Source organism: Helianthus annuus, chromosome 1 (assembly GCF_002127325.2).
Source record: "Helianthus annuus cultivar XRQ/B chromosome 1, HanXRQr2.0-SUNRISE, whole genome shotgun sequence".
Lineage (NCBI taxonomy): Eukaryota > Viridiplantae > Streptophyta > Magnoliopsida > Asterales > Asteraceae > Helianthus > Helianthus annuus.
Window position 1 is genome coordinate 35383261 of NC_035433.2, and position 24229 is coordinate 35407489.

Below are 24229 nucleotides of genomic sequence, written 5' to 3' on the forward strand. Positions count from 1 at the left end.
CCTGCAACACTATCATCTGACATATTAGAACCATCACATTCACAATTATTAACCGAAGAAAATTCATCACCAGAATTAATGTTCACAGTTTCAACACAAACATCATCAGTCTTGCCCAAAACATCAGGCCCATTACCAGCTAAAGAAAGTAACATGCTAAAAATACTTTGTCCCAAAATAAGATCAGGATTATTTTCATCAAAACAAGGTTTTTGTGAATCAGAATTTAAAACTTGTTCTCCCCCAAGAGTCTCTTCGCATTTCAAATCAACTTTTTCTGCACATGCAAACGACTGGTTAGGATCAACATTTCCTTTTGAGACAAAATTCATTGAATGACCTGGTTGTTTATCAACAGATTTGCTGTTGATTGATGACTTATCGGTTTTTGGACCGTAAGTCATCTTGCCCTCATTAAGTAACTCCTCTTCCGTAAAAGGCATATAAGTGTAGTTATGATTGTATGGAGGAGGAGTTTTTGTGTATCCCAAACCAGCCCCTTTCTTTTCTTTATACTCTAGTTGTATGTCACAAATGTTCTTGACCAAATTACTAGAGGTGTCAAATTTTTTAATATTGATTTCATTTATCTGATATTTGACTTTCAAGTCCTCTAATTCTTTGGTCAGGTCGCTAATTGTGGCTAGAGCATCCAAGAAATTACAGTTTTTAGCACTGAGGTCTTCTTTTAGCTGAACTATATCCTTTCTTTGGGCCTCAATTTTTTCTTTGTAAAGTTTTTCATTTTTGGCCAAAGTAAAGTTTTTATTCTTAAGATCTTGATAATCTTGAATAAGTTCAGCGTTGTGTAACCGATATGCCTCAACTCTTTCTCTACACTCAGGAGTGCAAAAGACTGAAAGCATCTCTTCACGTAATGTCATAATTTCAATGAGTGGTTGATACAAAACACAAACCAAACGAACACCCGTGTACTCGCTAACTCAAACTCTTTCAATCGAATGATCCCGCTTTCTGAACCGCACCTCAAAACCTGTCAAACCGAATTCACCACCAAAACAAACCCCTTTTTTTTATAATTAAAAATAAACAAAACTATTTTTATTATTATTATTATTATTATTATTATTATTATTATTAATAGATAACTAATGATGATTGTCTAATGATGACCATATGATTATTACTATTATATTATTAAAAACAAAAAGAAATCAAGTTGACTGTCTTGTCTTCTTCTTCGTTAAACAAAACGAACCGAAACCCTAATTATGAATCTCTCGTGACTGATCAACGGTGGCGGTGCTCGGAGAAGTTGGTCGGCGACGGAGAGAACCAGTGATGATTGGAGATGGGAACCGCAGATGGCGTCGGAGATCGGAGGAGGTGACCGGAGTTGCAGGATGTGATTGACAGCGGTTCGATTTGGTTGAGTGACCGGAGAGACTGACGATGAAGATGAAGAACGAAGAATGATGACGACGGACGGAGGTGGTTGCAGGTTGTTGTAGATAACGGCGAGAAAGACGATGAACGAAGGTTGTGATCGGAGTGGAGAAGTTGCAGGTTTCACAGTGATGGTGAAGATGACTCGAACCCGTTGACAGTTGTCGCACACTCTGATGACGTTGAAGATGATGATGGATGTTGTCGCACACTCTCTGATGACGTGAAGAAGATGATTGGCCAGTGAAGTGATCGGAGAACGATGATCAAATGGTTGCGACTCGTAACGGTGTTTGAGGTTGCGACTGGAGGTTGCGGCTGAAGGTGATTTAACTGGAGGTTGCGACTGGAAGACTCGGTTGCGACTCGGAACTGAGATTGCGACTCGGAACAATACCGTGAAGAGCCGAAACAAAGATTGCGACTGAACACCTTGACAACTCGAGACCTGCTGGATGATGAACTGATGAAGATGATGGACGGACTCGAGACCTTGATGTTGTCGGTTGTTGGAAATGACTCGAGACTGTGATGACGATGATTTTTCGGAAAACCGAACTCGAGACCAAAGAGCTGTTGTTGCGACTCGTGTAGACTCGAGACCGATGAAGAAGGTTGCGACCAGTACGGTGAACAAAATCCAAAAATAATGGAAACAGTTGCCAAATAAAATCTTTTAAATTAGGAAGTGGTTAAAAACCCCCTTTTTTTAAAAAAGATTAATTAGGAAACAGTTTCGAAAATATTGAATTTTTCAAATCAATTTTTTTAATTTCAAAAATCAAACAATATCCCAATCCTTTAACAACTTTCAATACAATCAAAATACCAAAATATAGCTATTTTTGATAAAATTCGTATGAACATTCACCAAGAACACGAAGAACGCGAAGAACACCGAACCCAAAAATAACGAAAATCTTGAATCTTTGATATCAAACCGAGCCTAGAAATAGGTTCTAAAGGCTCTGATACCACTTGTAAGTCCCGTAAAACGGATCTTTCAATGATATCAAACAACCTATTGATTGTGCGGAATCCAATCAATAGGTGATTCAAGAATCAAAACGAAAACGAACAAGAACACCGAAATAACTTTTAACTCACACACGTTTCGATTACTTCAACGAGCAAAAACGTCTGGTATGAGTACACCACAACCAATCGCCTCCCACTCTGTTTCTCTAGAAATTCTGTAACTAGGAGGTTCAAACCCTAAAACAAGTAGAAAACTTGTTTATATACTAAGTCAAGCCCACTTCCCTACATGGGCTCCCCTTGGGCCTGCTTGGCCCACATGGCCTAAAGCTTGGCCCAAGTGACCTATAAAGGTCCACAACCTAATACTAACTAACCCGGTAAAGCCCAGTTCGTAACCATAGCCCGTTGGATTAATTTGATGCGTCAGTCTTACACTTTAGGGCCTAACAGTGTCGAAACGTAAACAATCAACGCTAACAAGGACTTTCGGGTGAGTACCATGCCTCCAGCCATCGTGACGATGATGGCAATACGAGAAAGTAGTGCCCCGATAATCCTTGTGGCACATCACATCGAAGAACGCACTCGAAGGCACGCGTAACTCGATTATCGCACCGAATATTGAATATATAGATACGTATATGCGACCCTTTTGTGATTAATTATAATAAATAAATAAATAATAATATAATTATATGGAAATGTGGCCCAAACTATCGCAACGCACCAAAAACGAGGATCGAAAGGCTTTCGTACGGAGGGGCCAACCGAACGGCTGGGCCAACCGATCGGACGGGCCAGCCGAACGGCTGGGCCAACCGATCGGACGGGCCAACCGAACGGCTGGGCCGACCGATTGGACAAACCAGCCTGCCCTCCTTTCCTTCCTCCTTGCCTATAAATACCCCTCATTCACCTCTAACACACTTGTTGTCACTGTTGCTGCTCGACCAGAAGTTCCAACCCCTTTATCTCTCGATTTCTCGCGATTCTTGTAAGTTTTCAACTCAAATCTTGTACTTCCTTGATCTTTATGCATTCCTCCACCTTTCTATCTTTCAAATTCCAACTTTTAACAGTGAAATCAACGGATTTGAGGTGTTCTAGGGTGATGTCATCATGGAGTTCTTATGAACTTCAAGAGTTGGTCTCATTCCACCAAGTACAACTCAGATCTAAAGGATTTCCACAAGAATAAACAAGATTTTCACATCAGATCTACACATAACCTTGAATAAAAGGATTGAAGGATGGTTTTCCAACTTTCTTTCAACTCTTTTACTCTCAAGGCACTCAAAAACGGTGGAATCGGAGCTTATACCGACCTTCTACTCATTTCTAGTGTCGTGTTGGTCAAAGATCTGATTCCTAACGATGAGACGACCAATTTCGGGTTAAATAAGGAAAGACCGCCAAGAACGACCAGTTCTGATGGAACGGGGTGATTCCCGGCCGCTAGCACAAGTCGAAATTGATGGAATTTCAGTTGTTTAGCACGTCACCGCAACGTCTCGACCCAAACCACCGAAAAAGTTGCAAAAAATTGCCGAATACAGCTGGCCAGGCTAGCCGATCGGACAGGCTAGCCGATCGGAAAGGCTAGCCGATCGGACAGGCTAGCCGACCGGACATGCTAGCCGATCGGACAGGCTAGCCGATCGGACTGCCTATCCGATCGTACAGCCCATCCGAACAGGCCAGCCTTAGATCTAATTACCATCCGTTTTCGCGTATTCCGTTATCATTTAACGCGCCATCAAACACTCATGCGACCAGTCTATAATCAGGGCATTCTCGGACATAATCCCGCCAATCCAAACCAAATACGCACTTTGAGTATACTTGACCCCTTTTTATCGAATTTTGGGTGCAACATACGTTCCTTATAAATCGAACTCGTCAGCGAATCATTTAATCAATCAGTTTATCACTTGCGAATAACTGTTTGCATAGATATACGTGATGCTAGTTACATATGTGCTAGGACTCATACTCGTGACATCCCACCACGACTAGTATAGTACTATTGCGCCCGACGGGGTCTAGTTATGCCATCGAAGAATCGAGCATCGAGGACTTAGCTGGTAGTATCAGTTTTGTGAGTATATATGTCGTGTATTACGTTTATGCATGTGGAAATTCGCAGCACTTTTAATCTATTATACTATTACATATCAAACCTGTATACTCGCCAATACTTTTGTATTGACAATATTTTAACGTATGTTGCAGGTTTAGTTGAAGTCTTCATCAAATCAAGCTAGGAAGTCTAGAAACTCACCTAAAATCTAGGTTGTCGGATTTGAATTGTTCGAGAGGACAAGAAATCTGTGCTGACTTATGTGATTGTATTATTTGTTAGTATGGGATAACGAATGTAACAAATATTATCGCAATATAGTTGTTATGGATTCTCTAGAGCAATCTGATTCGCCTAGTGTCGCGCCCCGATGATTCCGCCAACGGTTGGGGTGTGACAGATTGGTATCAGAGCCATAACTATAGGGAATTAGGCAAGACTCGACCTAGTCCGGGTCGATGTCTTAGAAATTGACCTAGTCTATAGTCTAAGCACCCACAGGCTGACTCGTACGAATCCAGTAGGGTTTGTATTGCGCCTACCTGATGCTTTCGATCGAAATAGCAAAAACTGCGACTTTGTGTGAACCCCGCATACTACAACTTCACACTAAGAAGCCTTTCCTAAAGCTGGAATACTACTTAGCCTTTCCTAAGGCTGACACAATACACATGTTTTCGAAAATACTCGCATGTCACAACCGAGCGATCCAGTCGAGACCAGGTGTGAAAACCAACAACTCTCGATAGGATTGCTCACTCAGCGCATTTTCTAGCACGAGAATCTTCCGTTGAGTTAGGAGTGACATCCATACCTCGATGAAAGCCTCCATTTCGAAATTCTAGTGGAGCTCTCGGATTCATTCGATGAGCGTAACCACAATTGGGAACGAAACTGTTAAGTCAGGGGTGAAACCCGTACCTTAATGAACCGTTCCACTCTCTAAAATAGTTTTCAAAAGCTCTCACCAAGGACTCGACCACCACAATGACTCGAGCCACGCGATGACTAAGAGGAAGAATGCCATGAACTGCATCCCAGTTGAAGCATAAGTCTCCAAAGTCAACGCGCGTGCATGAACTTGTTGGGTGTGATTGGGTTACCTTGGATAGTCGACGCCTAAACACCCAGGGCACTCTGAGTACTCTATCAAGCCTACGACTCATCGGATTTTAAGATTTGATGAACTTAGTTACGTTTTATGTGTTTAATTACGATTATCAATTTTCGCTCCCTGTTTTACAAAACGCACAACTCGCACAACCGTCGCAATCCAAAACAAAGAGCGAATGTTTGCAACAAAACTAATGTCTAATTGTCTGATTCCTCTCGCATTCTTTCTCTTTCAACTCGCCCTCGCGCATTCTAAACCATAATATATGTGTGTAAGTATAAACTACAACTATCTATACCTAAGTACAACCAAATCATTGTGTGAGAATCTAGGAAGTTTCGTGTCTCCTATGTGGCTCCTATATGAAATCTATTTATATTGCACGTTACAAGTTTCGATCGCGCTCAATTGCATCGTAAACTCAAAAAAAATTCATTATGATCGAATCTCATTCCAAAATCTCTCTGTCTAGATGCCTTCCAACAACTCTACCTCGAGACGAACAGCTAGGAGAAGAGCCAAACGAAGCGCCAATAAAAGGATTGCCTCGCTTGTGACCAAGGAAGTGGTCAAGCTCATTCCTCAAATTGTCGCTCAAGTGCACTATCTCAGCAACTCTTGAGTCTCGAAGGACTCTAAGACGGAAGCGCCGCAACCTGCTTTCCTTTACAAACACTTCAAGGCCTGTGATCCAATGGAATTTGTGACAACCGGTAATTAACGCCTTTTAATTACGCGATTAACAAATGTTTAAAACCGATATATTTTGATAAATTTAACCTCGTTTACGAAATTTATTATCCGTAATCAAGAACGGATCGAGAAACAAATTTAAAAATAACAAACTACGCAATTTACGCAATTTACGCAATTTAACGTGACCGACGCGCGTACGCGTCTAAAACGATATACGACCAAATTTTGGGTGTTTTGACTCAAAATGTTGTTATACGACACTTTATGGACTACGGAAAACAAAAGTGGGCCTCGTTAACGTATCGGGCCGCACAAAAAAAAACGGGCTTGTGGGCCAGGAGCCCAAGCCCATTTAGTAAACCCTAGATATATATTATATGCCATAACCTTATCCTCATTTTAAAATCATCAGACCAATACACACGCACACTACTGATTCTCTCCATCTCCTACCTTGAAACCCTAACTTCCTTACCCAAACAACCAGCTACACCCACACATTATCTGCATCCCCTCTCTCGGTTATACATACAGGAAGCAAACACACTCCCACACCTACTCCCTTTTTCTCTCGATGAAGCAGCAACCAGACACCTCCTCCCTTCACTCGATCGGACGGCCGACCACCTCCACCACCACCGTCTGCTGGTGGCCCGACGACGAGACACAGGGGCGGAGAGGGAGAGAGACAGAAAGTTGAAGGAGAAAAGGGAGACGATGAGAGAGAAAGAGTGAAGAAGGAGCACAGCAGCGGCGGCGGGTCTCAGCGGAGCTCGCCGGCGACGGCAAAGACGAAGACAGAGAGAGATGGTGAGGGCGACAGACCTCCGACAGGCCCCGATAAGCGCGATTCTCTCCCGTTCGAGTAGCTTTAATGGTTTACACATTTCTGATTTTTTTTTTCATTTCGGGATTCCAGTGATGGTTTTTTTTTCCGGTCGTATTCCGATATGATGATGATGATGACAGTGGAGTGGTTCTATTGGTTCGGTCTAACGGGTTCTAATTTTGTTTGGTTCGAGAGTTTCGGGTCGAATTACTTAAAGTCAAACTTTGGTTCATTGCGGTCCATGCTCAGATTCGTTCCAGATTTGGTGCTCGGGTCAACTTTGGCCAACATCAGTTTTGACTCGGGTCACTGTTTCCGGCAGCCGGGTTAGCGACGGTAGTTCACGGCAGGTGACGGTAATCGGTGATTCGGGTTCATTTCGATCCAGTACAAGTTCAGTTTCATTTTGGTTCTCGGTTCGTTACAGGTTCGAGTCAACGGTCAGCTGTCGGGTCAACAAGTAGTTGACACGCGACCCGGTAAAGTTTTATTGACGCGAGATTTAGTTCAGATCGATATAGTTTTTTTTTGATGTTTAGACTATGTGAATCGAGCTCGACCGATACCTTAGTTATTTTGTTTTATCCTTGGCGCATTTTACAAGATTTATTATATATTACAACGCTTTGGCGAAAATTTGATATAAATTGCTTGAATTGTTGCTGAAAATTGTTGCGTTTTGACTAAAATATCGACACTTTGGATGTCGAGGTTATTCTAAAAACAGAGGAAACTCTGTCCGAATTTCATAAAAACTCGAATTACACAACGAGAGTATATCATAAAAACGACACCAATCAAAACTCTAGTTTTCTTATAAAACTAAATATAAAATTATATTTATTTTAGTGTCGTTTTATAACTTATAAAATGAAACTAAAATATTTCGACAACAAGTGAGTTACACTTTTCGAAACCCGACACTTATTTAGATAAATATAATTATCTATATTTATTCAAACAACGACATTTCCGAACAGTTTTACAAGATAACTATAATGTTTATATTTACTTCGGACACCGATACTTCCGAACGTTTTTTATAAAATAAATATAATTGTTATATTTATTTCAACGTCGTACTTCGTGTTACTTTATAAAATACATATAATCTTTTATATTTATTTCAAAGGTCGGAATTCGGGATTCACTTTTCAAACATTTAATATTTAGAAATTATTATATAATATAAATATGATTATTTATATTTCTTTCCATCGTCTAGAATCCGAATTCTCATAAAGTGAATATATTTGTCTATATTCATTTCAAACATCAAGTTTCGATATGTATATCTATTTATTTATTTCCGTCCTACGAAAACTACAACAGTATGTTACCGTTTCATATACGACATTTCGAATACGTACCATTATTCATCTACACCTTCCTTCGTAGAGTCGTTTTGTTATCGACTCGGTAGAGCTCGGACACGTAGTTTAGCTACGTTTAAACTAGAAACTGATAAGTTATTTCATGTTAGGAATACTATAGATGCACGCTAGCTACTTCACGTTCTTGGAACGACACTACGGAATCACACTAAGCTAGCTTTGCACAAGGATATCAAGGTGAGTTCATAACCCCCACTTTTTACTGTTTTACATTTTTTTATAAATGTTTTCGGGGGTGGAAAGACATGCAAGTTTTTGCAAAAGTAAGCAACTTTTCGATGAACGATAACTCATATTTCTAAACCGTGTTGCGAATGAATTTCAAGGAACTTAAATGGTTTACGAATGATTTCGATCAAACATACCGGTTTTACAAAACGCGCGCATATTTACGAAACGTGCATGATTTTCTAATGGGTACGGGCGACACAGTCGAGGTGATTCGACACAGTCGAGGTGATTCGACACAGTCGAGGGGATTCGACACAGTCGAGGTGATTCGACACAGTCGAGGTTATTCGACACAGTCGAGGTGATTCACACAGTCGAGGTGATTCGACACAGTCGAGGTGATTCACACAGTCGAGGTGATTCGACACAGTCGAGGTGAATCGACACTAAAAACCGTCTACACAGGTTGAGTACTTCCTATGTCGCTGCATACGTTAATGTCCTCGCGAAACATTAACGATCAACCTGTTCATAGACGCTTTACATGCCCATTTACAACACTAAAACTTTCATATATTCATAAGATTCATTTGATGGAAACTCACAAATACATGGATTTACAAACTTTGGTAACGTTTTTCAAATTATACCTAAGTAAGAGGATGCGCTGATCCTGCTTACAAAGGTTCGTTTGGGCTCGGCCCATTCTCTCTCGTGCAATGCACAAAGACTCTCGTGGGCTAGACTCACAGTTTTCATATAACATGCCAAGAAAATGATTTTACTATATTTTCTCAGCAACTTTAAAACCGGATATCAAAAAGATTTATTTTAAATCTTTTCAAAACAAACTATGAACTCGCTCAACTTTATGTTGACTTTTTCGCATGTTCTTTCTCAGGTTGCATTTTCAAAACTATGGAACGGTTGGAATAGGAGAACCCATGGGAATTCAAGTACTTAGCGGCGTTCATTTTCTAGAAGTCTTAGCTAATTGCTTCCGCTGTGCAATGAAGATACCGGTCCAGTCACGCCATGCTCTGATAATTTCGGGGTGTGACAGATTGGTATCAGAGCTATAGGTTACAGCGAATTAGGTTTCTGTAGAGATACCTAGGCTCTAACCACACTATACTCTGGGGTCTTAGATTATTAAGACTTAAACGCATACCGACCGCCTAAGACTCGAATATGGGTTCCAACCGTTGCCGAGAACAATGAGTCAACAGTTTTGTTTTTTTAACAAACACAAGTGTTGTGTTGATACACGGTTCACGAAACATATTCATACATTAAGCAAGACTTTGAGAGTTTTGGATAGTATGCATTTAGGACCTTTGGAAAACTTATGTCGAAACTCATTAAAGGTCTTCACTTAGAAACCGTGACTAACAACTCGGGCAAACACCATTATCTATATTGTCTATGCTATTTTAATTACCCGAGCAGGTAACATACGCGGAACGAAACGCTAATGCGCGAATATACGTGAAACTTAAACTATACGTCAGCGGACGTCGAAGTACATCACACACGACTTTCGAGGCAAGGCCTTGGGGAAGCCACAAATGGTCACGATAACAACGATGCTAATCCCGGCAGCGGGAGAACTACCAACTGCAATACGACACTTTGCCATGTGATCCGGCAAACAACATGAATCTCGCTGAGGTACGTTAAAGCAAGATTTCACAACAGTCGATGCTTAGTCTAATAGGACTCACAGCTATTGGCGCTACAAAAGAAGTCACAGGTCTTCACATCCCCCTATTTCATTTATGGCAAATACGCAACGTTCGACATTCCATGGTAATGTCATCTAACAACCGATCATCACACGAACTTCCAGGTAAAGTCCTCGAATTTCTTTATTGAAATAATGATTTTTGCATATAGTGAGTAGATTTTTGCATCTCTACTCCACCCAAGGGTCATTGCATCACGAAAATTTTATTTCATGATAGCGAACACTCATTTGTTTCATTTATTGACAAATTCACACGTTACACATGCATTGTTTGGTGCGCATGTGGTTAGATTGATTTGTGAAGACCATTGGAGGGCTTCACTCTAAATTGTTGTTTTATCAAAGCCCAAATATCGTTTCGCTATACTTGATCTTCGCATTGTTATCTAGATGAACCACATTATTGCAAAGCGTTGACTCCTTGATATCGAGTCAACGAACTCATTGAAACTCCTCTTTCTTTTCGAGTTACTTACATAGTTTTTCATTGTAACCATGTCGAAACTTTCTTCTCAATACATGCACTCATGGTTGAAATATGCCTAAACCAAGTTCAATTGTTTGAACTTGCTCGTAATATATATTCGATTCAAGGTCCCATATGATGGATTGAGGCCATCATATTCGAAATAATCCCAACAAGCACTTCATTTGTTTTGAACCATGACAGGCTTGTTTGGTCTTCGACTTCATTGAATCGTTTCCTTGATCACGATCACCTTGTGGTGACGTTCTCACAAGTTTGAAGCTTGCGCTAATCTCGTTTGCACACATCATGTACGGATTTAACTAATTATTTATTTGTTTATTTATATTAAATCCGTTTTGTTAATTGTCATATTAAAGCAGTCTTAATACAATCGTGTATTAAGATAATGGTACACAAGTTCATGTCATATTTCGGTGTACCTCTTAACGGTTCTTTCACCATTGAGCGAACATTTTGTGATATTTATTGCTTTTCATCTTCGCTCGAAAACATTATTTATTTGTTTCATTTTCAATTGAAAATCCTATGTAATTTGTTTGGAGCAACTATTCGTAATTACTTCGTTAAACCTTTCATTCGATTTCAAACACGATGATACTTGTTTGATCATCGCTATTATTGAATTGTTTCATTCACTACGACACCTTGTGGCGTCGTTATAAACTTGTAGCTTGTGCTAATCACGATCAGCCGTTTCATGCGTAACTATTTATGCTTTTCGTTTGACACATCATTTAAATAGTCTTAATGCAATTATGTATTAAGACGATGATACACCAGGTTCAGTTGTATTTCATTTCGGTGTATCCTTGCAACACGTTGATTTTATTCATTAATGGTTCAAGAGTTGATAAATCATTTTTACGATTCTACTTATTTGAGTTTGTTGAATTCGAGTTTCAATTATACAACAACCAACGCTAGATTCCGTTGGTATTATATTCTGTTGTTTCAAAAATTGATTGCAGTTGTGAACGTTCATTTGGAATTCCATTGGTTGAATTTCCTCTTTTGTTGAATCTGGTAAAGCTAGTCACATTGGTGATAGTATCACAACATCTCGTTCACTTGACATCGATTTCTAGAACAAACTCAGTTGAACCGTTGGGTTCCTACCGATGCAAAATGTCTTTACACTCACAAAATCTGAATCAGTTTTGATTCGATTACGCGGTCATTCACTTTGGTATTATTCGGACTTACCTAGGAACGACACAACTTTGAGGAGATAACATACACTAAATTTCGAGGACGAAATTTCTGCAACAGGGGGAGAATGTGACAACCGGTAATTAACGCCTTTTAATTACGCGATTAACAAATGTTTAAAACCGATATATTTTGATAAATTTAACCTCGTTTACGAAATTTATTATCCGTAATCAAGAACGGATCGAGAAACAAATTTAAAAATAACAAACTACGCAATTTACGCAATTTACGCAATTTAACGTGACCGACGCGCGTACGCGTCTAAAACGATATACGACCAAATTTTGGGTGTTTTGACTCAAAATGTTGTTATACGACACTTTATGGACTACGGAAAACAAAAGTGGGCCTCGTTAACGTATCGGGCCGCACAAAAAAAAACGGGCTTGTGGGCCTGGAGCCCAAGCCCATTTAGTAAACCCTAGATATATATTATATGCCATAACCTTATCCTCATTTTAAAATCATCAGACCAATACACACGCACACTACTGATTCTCTCCATCTCCTACCTTGAAACCCTAACTTCCTTACCCAAACAACCAGCTACACCCACACATTATCTGCATCCCCTCTCTCGGTTATACATACAGGAAGCAAACACACTCCCACACCTACTCCCTTTTTCTCTCGATGAAGCAGCAACCAGACACCTCCTCCCTTCACTCGATCGGACGGCCGACCACCTCCACCACCACCGTCTGCTGGTGGCCCGACGACGAGACACAGGGGCGGAGAGGGAGAGAGACAGAAAGTTGAAGGAGAAAAGGGAGACGATGAGAGAGAAAGAGTGAAGAAGGAGCACAGCAGCGGCGGCGGGTCTCAGCGGAGCTCGCCGGCGACGGCAAAGACGAAGACAGAGAGAGATGGTGAGGGCGACAGACCTCCGACAGGCCCCGATAAGCGCGATTCTCTCCCGTTCGAGTAGCTTTAATGGTTTACACATTTCTGATTTTTTTTTTCATTTCGGGATTCCAGTGATGGTTTTTTTTTCCGGTCGTATTCCGATATGATGATGATGATGACAGTGGAGTGGTTCTGTTGGTTCGGTCTAACGGGTTCTAATTTTGTTTGGTTCGAGAGTTTCGGGTCGAATTACTTAAAGTCAAACTTTGGTTCATTGCGGTCCATGCTCAGATTCGTTCCAGATTTGGTGCTCGGGTCAACTTTGGCCAACATCAGTTTTGACTCGGGTCACTGTTTCCGGCAGCCGGGTTAGCGACGGTAGTTCACGGCAGGTGACGGTAATCGGTGATTCGGGTTCATTTCGATCCAGTACAAGTTCAGTTTCATTTTGGTTCTCGGTTCGTTACAGGTTCGAGTCAATGGTCAGCTGTCGGGTCAACAAGTAGTTGACACGCGACCCGGTAAAGTTTTATTGACGCGAGATTTAGTTCAGATCGATATAGTTTTTTTTTGATGTTTAGACTATGTGAATCGAGCTCGACCGATACCTTAGTTATTTTGTTTTATCCTTGGCGCATTTTACAAGATTTATTATATATTACAACGCTTTGGCGAAAATTTGATATAAATTGCTTGAATTGTTGCTGAAAATTGTTGCGTTTTGACTAAAATATCGACACTTTGGATGTCGAGGTTATTCTAAAAACAGAGGAAACTCTGTCCGAATTTCATAAAAACTCGAATTACACAACGAGAGTATATCTTAAAAACGACACCAGTCAAAACTCTAGTTTTCTTATAAAACTAAATATAAAATTATATTTATTTTAGTGTCGTTTTATAACTTATAAAATGAAACTAAAATATTTCGACAACAAGTGAGTTACACTTTTCGAAACCCGACACTTATTTAGATAAATATAATTATCTATATTTATTCAAACAACGACATTTCCGAACAGTTTTACAAGATAACTATAATGTTTATATTTACTTCGGACACCGATACTTCCGAACGTTTTTTATAAAATAAATATAATTGTTATATTTATTTCAACGTCGTACTTCGTGTTACTTTATAAAATACATATAATCTTTTATATTTATTTCAAAGGTCGGAATTCGGGATTCACTTTTCAAACATTTAATATTTAGAAATTATTATATAATATAAATATGATTATTTATTTCTTTCCATCGTCTAGAATCCGAATTCTCATAAAGTGAATATATTTGTCTATATTCATTTCAAACATCAAGTTTCGATATGTATATCTATTTATTTATTTCCGTCCTACGAAAACTACAACAGTATGTTACCGTTTCATATACGACATTTCGAATACGTACCATTATTCATCTACACCTTCCTTCGTAGAGTCGTTTTGTTATCGACTCGGTAGAGCTCGGACACGTAGTTTAGCTACGTTTAAACTAGAAACTGATAAGTTATTTCATGTTAGGAATACTATAGATGCACGCTAGCTACTTCACGTTCTTGGAACGACACTACGGAATCACACTAAGCTAGCTTTGCACAAGGATATCAAGGTGAGTTCATAACCCCCACTTTTTACTGTTTTACATTTTTTTATAAATGTTTTCGGGGGTGGAAAGACATGCAAGTTTTTGCAAAAGTAAGCAACTTTTCGATGAACGATAACTCATATTTCTAAACCGTGTTGCGAATGAATTTCAAGGAACTTAAATGGTTTACGAATGATTTCGATCAAACATACCGGTTTTACAAAACGCGCGCATATTTACGAAACGTGCATGATTTTCTAATGGGTACGGGCGACACAGTCGAGGTGATTCGACACAGTCGAGGTGATTCGACACAGTCGAGGGGATTCGACACAGTCGAGGTGATTCGACACAGTCGAGGTTATTCGACACAGTCGAGGTGATTCACACAGTCGAGGTGATTCGACACAGTCGAGGTGATTCACACAGTCGAGGTGATTCGACACAGTCGAGGTGAATCGACACTAAAAACCGTCTACACAGGTTGAGTACTTCCTATGTCGCTGCATACGTTAATGTCCTCGCGAAACATTAACGATCAACCTGTTCATAGACGCTTTACATGCCCATTTACAACACTAAAACTTTCATATATTCATAAGATTCATTTGATGGAAACTCACAAATACATGGATTTACAAACTTTGGTAACGTTTTTCAAATTATACCTAAGTAAGAGGATGCGCTGATCCTGCTTACAAAGGTTCGTTTGGGCTCGGCCCATTCTCTCTCGTGCAATGCACAAAGACTCTCGTGGGCTAGACTCACAGTTTTCATATAACATGCCAAGAAAATGATTTTACTATATTTTCTCAGCAACTTTAAAACCGGATATCAAAAAGATTTATTTTAAATCTTTTCAAAACAAACTATGAACTCGCTCAACTTTATGTTGACTTTTTCGCATGTTCTTTCTCAGGTTGCATTTTCAAAACTATGGAACGGTTGGAATAGGAGAACCCATGGGAATTCAAGTACTTAGCGGCGTTCATTTTCTAGAAGTCTTAGCTAATTGCTTCCGCTGTGCAATGAAGATACCGGTCCAGTCACGCCATGCTCTGATAATTTCGGGGTGTGACAGAATTCACAGGTGAAGGAGGTGTTCCCCCAACTACTCCAGTGGTTCGATTCTATCGAAGTCACCCTTCGGCAAAGTGGGTGTCCTGATAGTTTCCGTACTACTTGCGCTACCGGAGTATTTCAATCGCGAGCACTCGACTGGTGGACCGCCGAACGCAACAAACGGGGAATCTCCGCAGCTTACGCCCTCTCTTGGGACGAGCTGAAGGAACTCATGAAGGAAGAGTATTGTCCTCCTCACGAAGTCCAGAAGCTAGAAAACGAATTTTGGGAAATCAAGCAAACCGAAGGTGACAATGCTGGCTATACCGCAAGGTTCAAGCAGCTTAGTACAATCTGCCCAAGTCAAGTCAACACTTCAGAAAAAGCCATTCCAAAGTACATCCGCGGCTTGCCTGAGTGTGTGGGTGATTTTGTCGAAGTTGCAAGACCTGCTACCATCGAAGAAGCCTACCGTTTAGCCGCAGAGATCAACAGCAAACGAGTCTTGGACGGATCTTTCTCCAAGAAGCCTGTCAAACAAGCTAATCAAGCAATCATCATCAACTCATCTGACGATTCCTCTGGCGAATCGGCTGATGGTTCATCTAGCGACTCCTCTAAAGGTCCTTCTGAGGATTGTTCTGAGGATGTCCCCAGCGAATCCCCAGACTCTGCAACAACTGGACTGTCACAACCAGAACCCCTCCGAGCAGTCCCAGTTCAACTGAAGCGCGCCTACAACGGAGCTCATCCCCTGTGTTTCGCGTGCACGTATCATCACCCGCCAGAAGCAAATTGTCGCTATTGCACGAATTGCAACTGGTATGGTCATCATACACAGCACTGCCGCGCAGGACCGCAACTTTAAGGAATTTCAGCAACAACCGCAGTCTCCACAGAAGGCCTCCACAGCAACGTTATTTTGCTTCTAATGTTGTTGTAAAATACGACTTATCACCGTCAATTTCTTTTATGTGTGAAACTTGTTTCGCCTATCGTCTCATGTAGATTCTATTTCTCTTGTACTCGCGCACCATCTAAACGCTAGCACTATGTACTATACAATGTATTTTACCCTTACAACACTCTTAGAACGAGGTACGATAGACGTGCAAGGAACAACTAATCGCGGGTGCACACGTGATTATTTTGGTCAGTGCACAGAGATCGTAGTGAAATTCTAAAGGTGCCATAACGTTTAAAAGCATGGTCAAGCGTGGTGGATACGCCGCTGGTACTTCCTATATATAAGCGTCTTGGCCATGTCAACAAAGCATGACACCAAATCACGGGACATAAGTAGTAGGGTTAACGCAAGGTGTGCTTTACCATACTACCGAAGTTTCGTGAAGAAAGTGCTATGTGGAGTTGAACGTTATTAGACCTATTATATTAATATGGATATTTTCGACACAATACATACCGATCGCAAGGCGTAACAAAACTAAATCGCATCACTGCGAGACTTCTCGTAAGTCTGCGAATGCAATGCAATTGCCACATCGATGGACTTAGGTAAGTTCACCCCAAAGAGCAATTGGAGCAGCGCAAGACTGGTCGTAAGTCTATAACGCAACTCAATCGCAGTTTTGCTAGATCTATCTCGAAATCTAAATAACTCATTATGTGGCTCGAAATCGCAATCGCATATGTGTTTATCTCGCAATCTCTACCGCTGGTTATCAACCTTTGTGTGAACCTCTATCGCTTGGTGTGGATCGCTTATTGTGGATCGCTAGATGAGTATCACTTGCCGCTTTTCGCTTTAACGCATTTCGCGCCTACCTCATCAACTCGATACTCTTATCGCATGTCGCTATCATTTATCGATGTACGTGTTTTCTGTGTTATGTTAGCACGCACGACCTTGCTTCACAAGACAAAACTAATAGGGCTGAAACATGGTGATGTTTTACCCATATTAGAAGACTTTCGTGGAAAAAGGCCATGCGGGCTAATATTAGTTAATGGTGGTGGTATATTCAGCCCAATCGAATCGCATATCGCTCGCAACGCATCTGTTGTCGCTTATCATTTATTAGAGTCTATTGCTTATCGCTATTCAGATCATCGATTATCGCTTGGAAATCGCCACAGTTTGTGTAATATTAAGATACATGACATCGCTTCACGAGACTAAACTAATATGGGAAACGTGGTGTTTGCCATATTAGCCAACACTCGTGGAAACATGCCATGTGGGTTTTATGTGAGAATAAATTGAAATCGCATTATTCGCAATCGAAATCGCGTCATTCGCCATCGCTTATCGACCGTCGTCTATCCCAACGCGTCATACCAATGTTTTGTATGATCGGACTACTCGCATTCGCTATCTACGCTTTGTTTGCATCCGACTCGCTTCTACTTGCGACTCGGTCTAGCATCCTATCGCTTGGACCGAGGGAACGAAATTCTATCTGTGTCTTATCGGCACGCGTGACACCGCCTCACGAAACAGAGGTAATATGGGCAAAACATTGTGGATACGCTGCTGGTACTTCCTATATATAAGTGTTTTAATCATATTAACCAAGTTTCGTGGGAAAGTGCCACGTGGGGCTTGATGTAACTTATTTTTCCGTACTATTAAAGAAAACCAACCTTTATAAAATTTTATTTTATTAAAACCGTTGGACAAGTGAAATTTCCTTACGACATGAAGAAAACATCGAATCAGTTTAGCTCCATGCCCAATGGAAGTTCTATAAGTCCAGTTTTCCTTAAAACTTTTGCAATGACAAAAAGAAATCTTCCCGAAAACGATGGTTTGACAATCGAGTTTCAGCTCGAACCCCCATTATAGGAGAGTTTTTCTTAAAACTACTTTTACCACCAAATTCTTTTAAAATGTATAACTCAAAATCTTTTATTAAACTAACAAAAACCCTTCCCATAGCGCTGGTGTGGACATCAATGCAGTTAACGCCGCGCCATGAGGAGATTTTCTTAAGTATCCTCGAAGATTAATCGACCATCTGTAAGTTTAAAACGCTATGGAATCGCTTTTGTATGTGTTATCGTTTTTGGTTGTTTGAATCATATCTTCTCACCGCTCCCGCTCGTTGAATCTTAATCGATCGCTCGCTAATCTAAACGTTTTAACTACTACTCTCATCCGCATCAACTCTTACGACCCTACTAATGGATTAATTTCGGGATGAAATTTCCTAAAGCAGGGGAGACTGTAACAACCCGCACTTTCGTGCGTTGTTACTAGTCGCTATACTCGTTACGCCTAGCACCAGAGATTCGGATCATAATGTAACAATATCAGGTGCATCGCTATATCGAAGTAGAAACGAATAATTACACATATTCTATCGCTATTACAAGCTATTTTTTCGTAAATAATAACACTCACGATGATGTTGAGTGAGGACCTATTCTGCCCTCCTCGATAGCCGTGAGGCGTCGAAACGTAAACAATCAACGCTAACAAAGACTTCCGGGTGAGTACCATGCCTCCAGCCATCGTGACGATGATGGCAATACGAGCAAGTAGTGCCCCGATAATCCTTGTGGCACATCACATCGAAGAACGCACTCGAAGGCATGCGTAACTCGATTATCGCACCGAATATTGAATATATAGATACGTATATGCGACCCTTTTGTGATTAATTATAATAAATAAATAATAATATAAATACATGGAAATGTTGCCCAAACTATCGCAACGCACCAAAAACGAGGATCGAATGGCCTCCGTACAGATGGGCCAGCCGAACGGCTGGGCCAACCGATCAGACGGGCCAGCCGAACGGCTGGGCCAACCGATCGGACGGGCCAGCCGAACGGCTGGGCCAACCGAACGGACGGGCCAACCGATCGGACAGGCCAGCCGAACGGCTGGGCCAACCGATCGGACAGGCCAGCCTGCCCTCCTTTCCTTCCTCCTTGCCTATAAATACCCCTCATTCACCTCCAACACACTTGTTGTCACTGTTGCTGCTCGACCAGAGGTTCCAACCCCTTTATCTCTCGATTTCTCGCGATTCTTGTAAGTTTTCAACTCAAATCTTGTACTTCGTTGATCTTTATGCATTCCTCCACCTTTCTATCTTTCAAATTCCAACTTTTAACAGTGAAATCAACGGATTTGAGGTGGTCTAGGGTGATGTCATCATGGAGTTCTTATGAACTTCAAGAGTTGGTCTCATTCCACCAAGAACAACTCAGATCTAAAGGATTTCCACAAGAATATACAAGATTTTCACATCAGATCTACACATAATCTTGAATAAAAGGATTGAAGGATGGTTTTCCAACTTTCTTTCAACTCTTTTACTCTCAAGGCACTCAAAAATGGTGTAATCGGAGCTTATACCGACCTTCTACTCATTTCTGGTGTCGTGTTGGTCAAAGATCTGATTCCTAACGATGAGACGACCAATTTCGGGTTAAATATGGAAAGACCGCCAAGAACGGCCAGTTCTGATGGAAAGGGTGATTCCCGGCCGCTAGAACAAGTCGAAATTGATGGAATTTCAGTTGTTTAGCACGTCACAGCAACGTCTCGACCCAAACCACCGAAAAACTTGCAGAAATTTGTCGAATACAGCTGGCCAAGCTAGCCGATCGGACAGGCTAGCCGACCGGAGAGGCTAGCCGACCGGAGAGGCTAGCCGACCGGACAGGCTAGCCGATCGGACAGGCTAGCCGACCGGACCGCCAATCCGATCGGACAGCCCATCCGAATAGGCCAGCCTTAGATCTAATTACCATCCGTTTTCACGTATTCCGTTATCATTTAACGCGCCATCAAACAGTCATGCGACCAGTCTATAATCAGGGCATTCTCGGACATAATCCCGCCAATTCAAACCAAATACGCACTGTGAGTATACTTGACCCCTTTTTTATCGAATTTTGGGTGTAACATACGTTCCTTATAAAACGAACTCATCAACGAATCATTTAATCAATCAGTTTATCACTTGCGAATAACTGTTTGCATAGATATACGTGATGCTAGTTACATATGTGCTAGGACTCATACTCGTGACGTCCCACCACGACTAGTATAGTACTATTGCGCCCGACGGGGTCTAGTGATGCCATCGAAGAATCGAGCATCGAGGACTTAGCTGGTAGTATCAGTTTTGTGAGTATATATGTCGTGTATTACGTTTATGCATGTGGAAATTCGCAGCACTTTTAATCTATTATACTATTACATATCAAACCTGTATACTCGCCAATACTTTTGTATTGACAATATTTTAACGTATGTTGCAGGTTTAGTTGAAGTCTTCATCAAATCAAGCTAGGAAGTCTAGAAACTCACCTAAAATCTAGGTTGTTGGATTTGAATTGTTCGAGAGGACAAGAAATCTGTGATGACTTATGTGATTGTATTATTTGTTAGTATGGGATAACGAATGTAACAAATATTATCGCAATATAGTTGTTATGGATTCTCTAGAGCAATCTGATTCGCCTAGTGCCGGGCCCCGATGATTCCGCCAACGGTTGGGGTATGACAGATTGGTATCAGAGCCATAACTATAGGGAATTAGGCAAGACTCGACCTAGTCCGGGTCGATGTCTTAGAAATTGACCTAGTCTATAGTCTAAGCAACCACATGCTGACTCGTACGAACCCAGTAGGGTTTGTATTGCGCCTACCTGATGCTTTCGATCGAAATAGCAAAAACTACGACTTTGTGTGAACCCCGCATACTACAACTTCACACTAAGAAGCCTTTCCTAAAGCTGGAATACTACTTAGCCTTTCCTATGGCTGACACAATACACATGTTTTCGAAAATACTCGCATCTCACAACCGAGCGATCCAGTCGAGACCAGGTGTGAAAACCAATAACTCTTGATAGGATTGAGAACTCAGCGCATTTTCTAGCACGAGAATCTTCCGTTGAGTTAGGAGTGACATCCATACCTCGACGAAAGCCTCCATTTCGAAATTCTACTGGAGCTCTTGGATTCATTCAATGAGCGCAACCACAATTGGGAACCGTTTGTTTTGATATCCAAACCTATTTTCTAACTTAACTAAACATGTTCTAGCATGTTTAACGCGTCACTTTTTAGATTAGTTCTTGTGTAGTGTCGAAAGTCAAGCGGACTAAACACCCGCTTAGACTTTCGAACACGACCCGTTTGGTCGATCATTAGGATCCGACCAAACATGTTTAGTGACTATAGTAGCATAGGGAATAACCTTCCGAGGTTATACCTTATGGTCACCTAGTTTAAATAGTTGTATGATAGGTAATTTATATGCCATAGGTAAATTACCAAAATGCCCTTTTCATACATAATTGGTAATTAAGCATATGTAACCTAAATTTTTGTCACATAACTGATTATGTAACGTACTTAAACATGTTTTGGCATATAATACTTGTCATAGGACTAGTTAAACATCTCGAACGCGCATTTGCGCGCACGACGGGTTAAAGTAGCGTAAGCTACCTTAATAGGTCGCGATGGGTCGAAAGCACTTAGGTTAGGTTTCAATTTAGGATGTAGGCTTTGTTAAACCATATCACATGAGTTCCAACACTCATTTGGTTTACAAGACCTCATTCTGTCCGATCGTCCGATTTAGGCGTCAATTGTTTGACTAGTGGTTCAATTACTAGGTGCTACTTGATTCCTTTGGTTTGCTTGAGTTGTTGAAGTTCTATTGATTGAGGATACTTTGCACTACATGTGAATACTTAGTTCCCCTATTTTACTGTTTTCAATTGTTTTGGGGTGATTTATATGTACGAAATGATTTTCAAGGTTTAAACAATGGTTTTTCAAAAACAATTAAGATGGTTTATACAAAACTAATAACGATTTCAATAAAGTGAACGAAATTGTTGGTTGTAGTTACATAACAAATAACATTCATTAGCATTGATCAAGCCTACCAGTATTAGGTTATGGTACCATAGGATCTGACAAATCCCGTTATTTTACTGCACCCATGGTTATGTGTAGGGGTTGTGGGTAACGACTGAATCTGATGTTTGTTAACTTACCCTTTGGTGGTTTGTTAACTCGAGAAGCGAGAAGCGAGGCGGTCGAGTCACGAAGGTTTGAATGTTGTTAGCGAGACAACCATAAATTGTTTTCACAATTAAAACGAGGATGATTTTAAACGATTTAAACGAGTTAACGATTTTGAAACGATTTGAACAAGATAAACGAATTGGATATCTGATTGTGTTGGTGCACTACATCTGTCGACTTCGTCTTGGATCGAGTCTTAGATTGCATTGTATAGATTAGGGCACGTTTTACGAGAAAACTAGAGAATGTATGTAATTAGGTTGATGATTTCGCTCATAGGGTAGTTAGGGATTTCGCTTATATGGACCTAGGGGTTTCGCTGATATGGACATGTTGGGGTTTCGCTCTTATGGTCATGTCCCTTGGAGCGAAATCTCAGTCCTATAAATAGGTGTCATGAGCGAAATCAGTAGTAACTGTTGTACGGATTCCATACCGAGGTGCTGCCGGTGTGAAGACTGCTTGTATTCGAGATTTTATCAATACAATCAGTAGTTAATAGTGAAATCAAGCTAAACAAAGACTGAATCAATGAATTCCGCCTCAGATTCAGTCTGAGCACTCTTCTGATCGACTCGTTAGGTCGTTTCTCGATCCTACAAGTGGTATCAGAGCTCAGGAGGAAGAGTTCTTACCGTTTAGTTCGTTTTCGCTGGAAAATTCTGATTTCTACACCTTCTTTTATCATCAGATCGAGTTTTAACAGTCAAAATTCGCTCAAAATTTCACAGATTGTGTATAATTGGACACAGACATATCCCTGAAAGTTTGAGACCTAAACACGGACTAAAAATGGACAAAATTAGCATTCGAGTGGATTTCGCTTTTATGGATTTAGTCTAATTTTGCTTTTGTGTCAGTCCTAATTTCGCTTTTGTGACATCATATCGTGGGATTTCGCTCCAAAGGTCACATAATTTGAGAGATTTTGCTCATAGATCATCCTGATTTCGCTCATAGGACATCATATTTTGGGATTTCGCTCTTGTGTCGCTCATATCTTGGGATTTCGCTTTTGTGACATCAAATTGGGATTTCGCTCAAGAGTACAGTGTGATTTTGCTCCAAGGAAGCCTTGATTTGATTTCGCTCTTGTGAACCTTTATCCTGATTTCGCTCCTGTGACACAATTGATAGTAATTTCAATCCTGTGTGCAATCTGGTGATTTCACTTTTGAGGTTTATTGGGATTTCGCTCTTAAGACTGAAATTTGGTTACTTCGCTCCAAGGAGGCTCAACAAGTAATTTCGCTCCAAAGAGTTTTCCACTTGAACACTCAAATTTCGTTTAGAAAACTTGGCGGGATTATTTGAAATATGGCAGAAAAGTTTGATGAAAAGGAAAATGATTTTATTGAGAGGTTAAATAATGGATATGGTTGGTATCAAATGAGCATATATGAACTAGATGATAAGATGATTTGGATGTTTAGACTTGAAAAGTTTGCATGTCAAAAAGATGTGACCGTGAAAGAGATGGAAAGGAGATTTGATTACTTGATGGACAAGTTAAAAATGTTTGGGATAAAATTGACAGATACTGAAAAGATATCAAAGTTTGCAGATGCTTTACCTGCCGAATGGGA

General features: G+C 40.6%; 1 protein-coding gene across 1 annotated transcript; it reads left to right on the plus strand.

Annotated features, from left to right (window-relative positions):
• Positions 1–1436: 1436 nt before the first annotated feature.
• On the plus strand, positions 1437–13049 carry LOC110867661 (proline-rich proteoglycan 2-like). Its single transcript, XM_022116693.1, has 3 exons — positions 1437–1462; positions 6862–7143; positions 12764–13049. The coding sequence occupies exons 1-3, from the start codon at positions 1437–1439 to the stop codon at positions 13047–13049; spliced, it is 594 nt and encodes a 197-aa protein (XP_021972385.1).
• The last annotated feature ends 11180 nt before the right edge of the window (positions 13050–24229 follow it).

Coding starts and splice junctions, on each gene's coding strand:
- LOC110867661 (XM_022116693.1), top strand. CDS start 1,437: ATGACGACGGACGGAGGTGGTTGCAG. Junction 1,463..6,861: donor ACGGACGGAGGTGGTTGCAG/GTTGTTGTAGAT, acceptor TCGATGAAGCAG/CAACCAGACACCTCCTCCCT. Junction 7,144..12,763: donor CGCGATTCTCTCCCGTTCGA/GTAGCTTTAATG, acceptor TCGATGAAGCAG/CAACCAGACACCTCCTCCCT.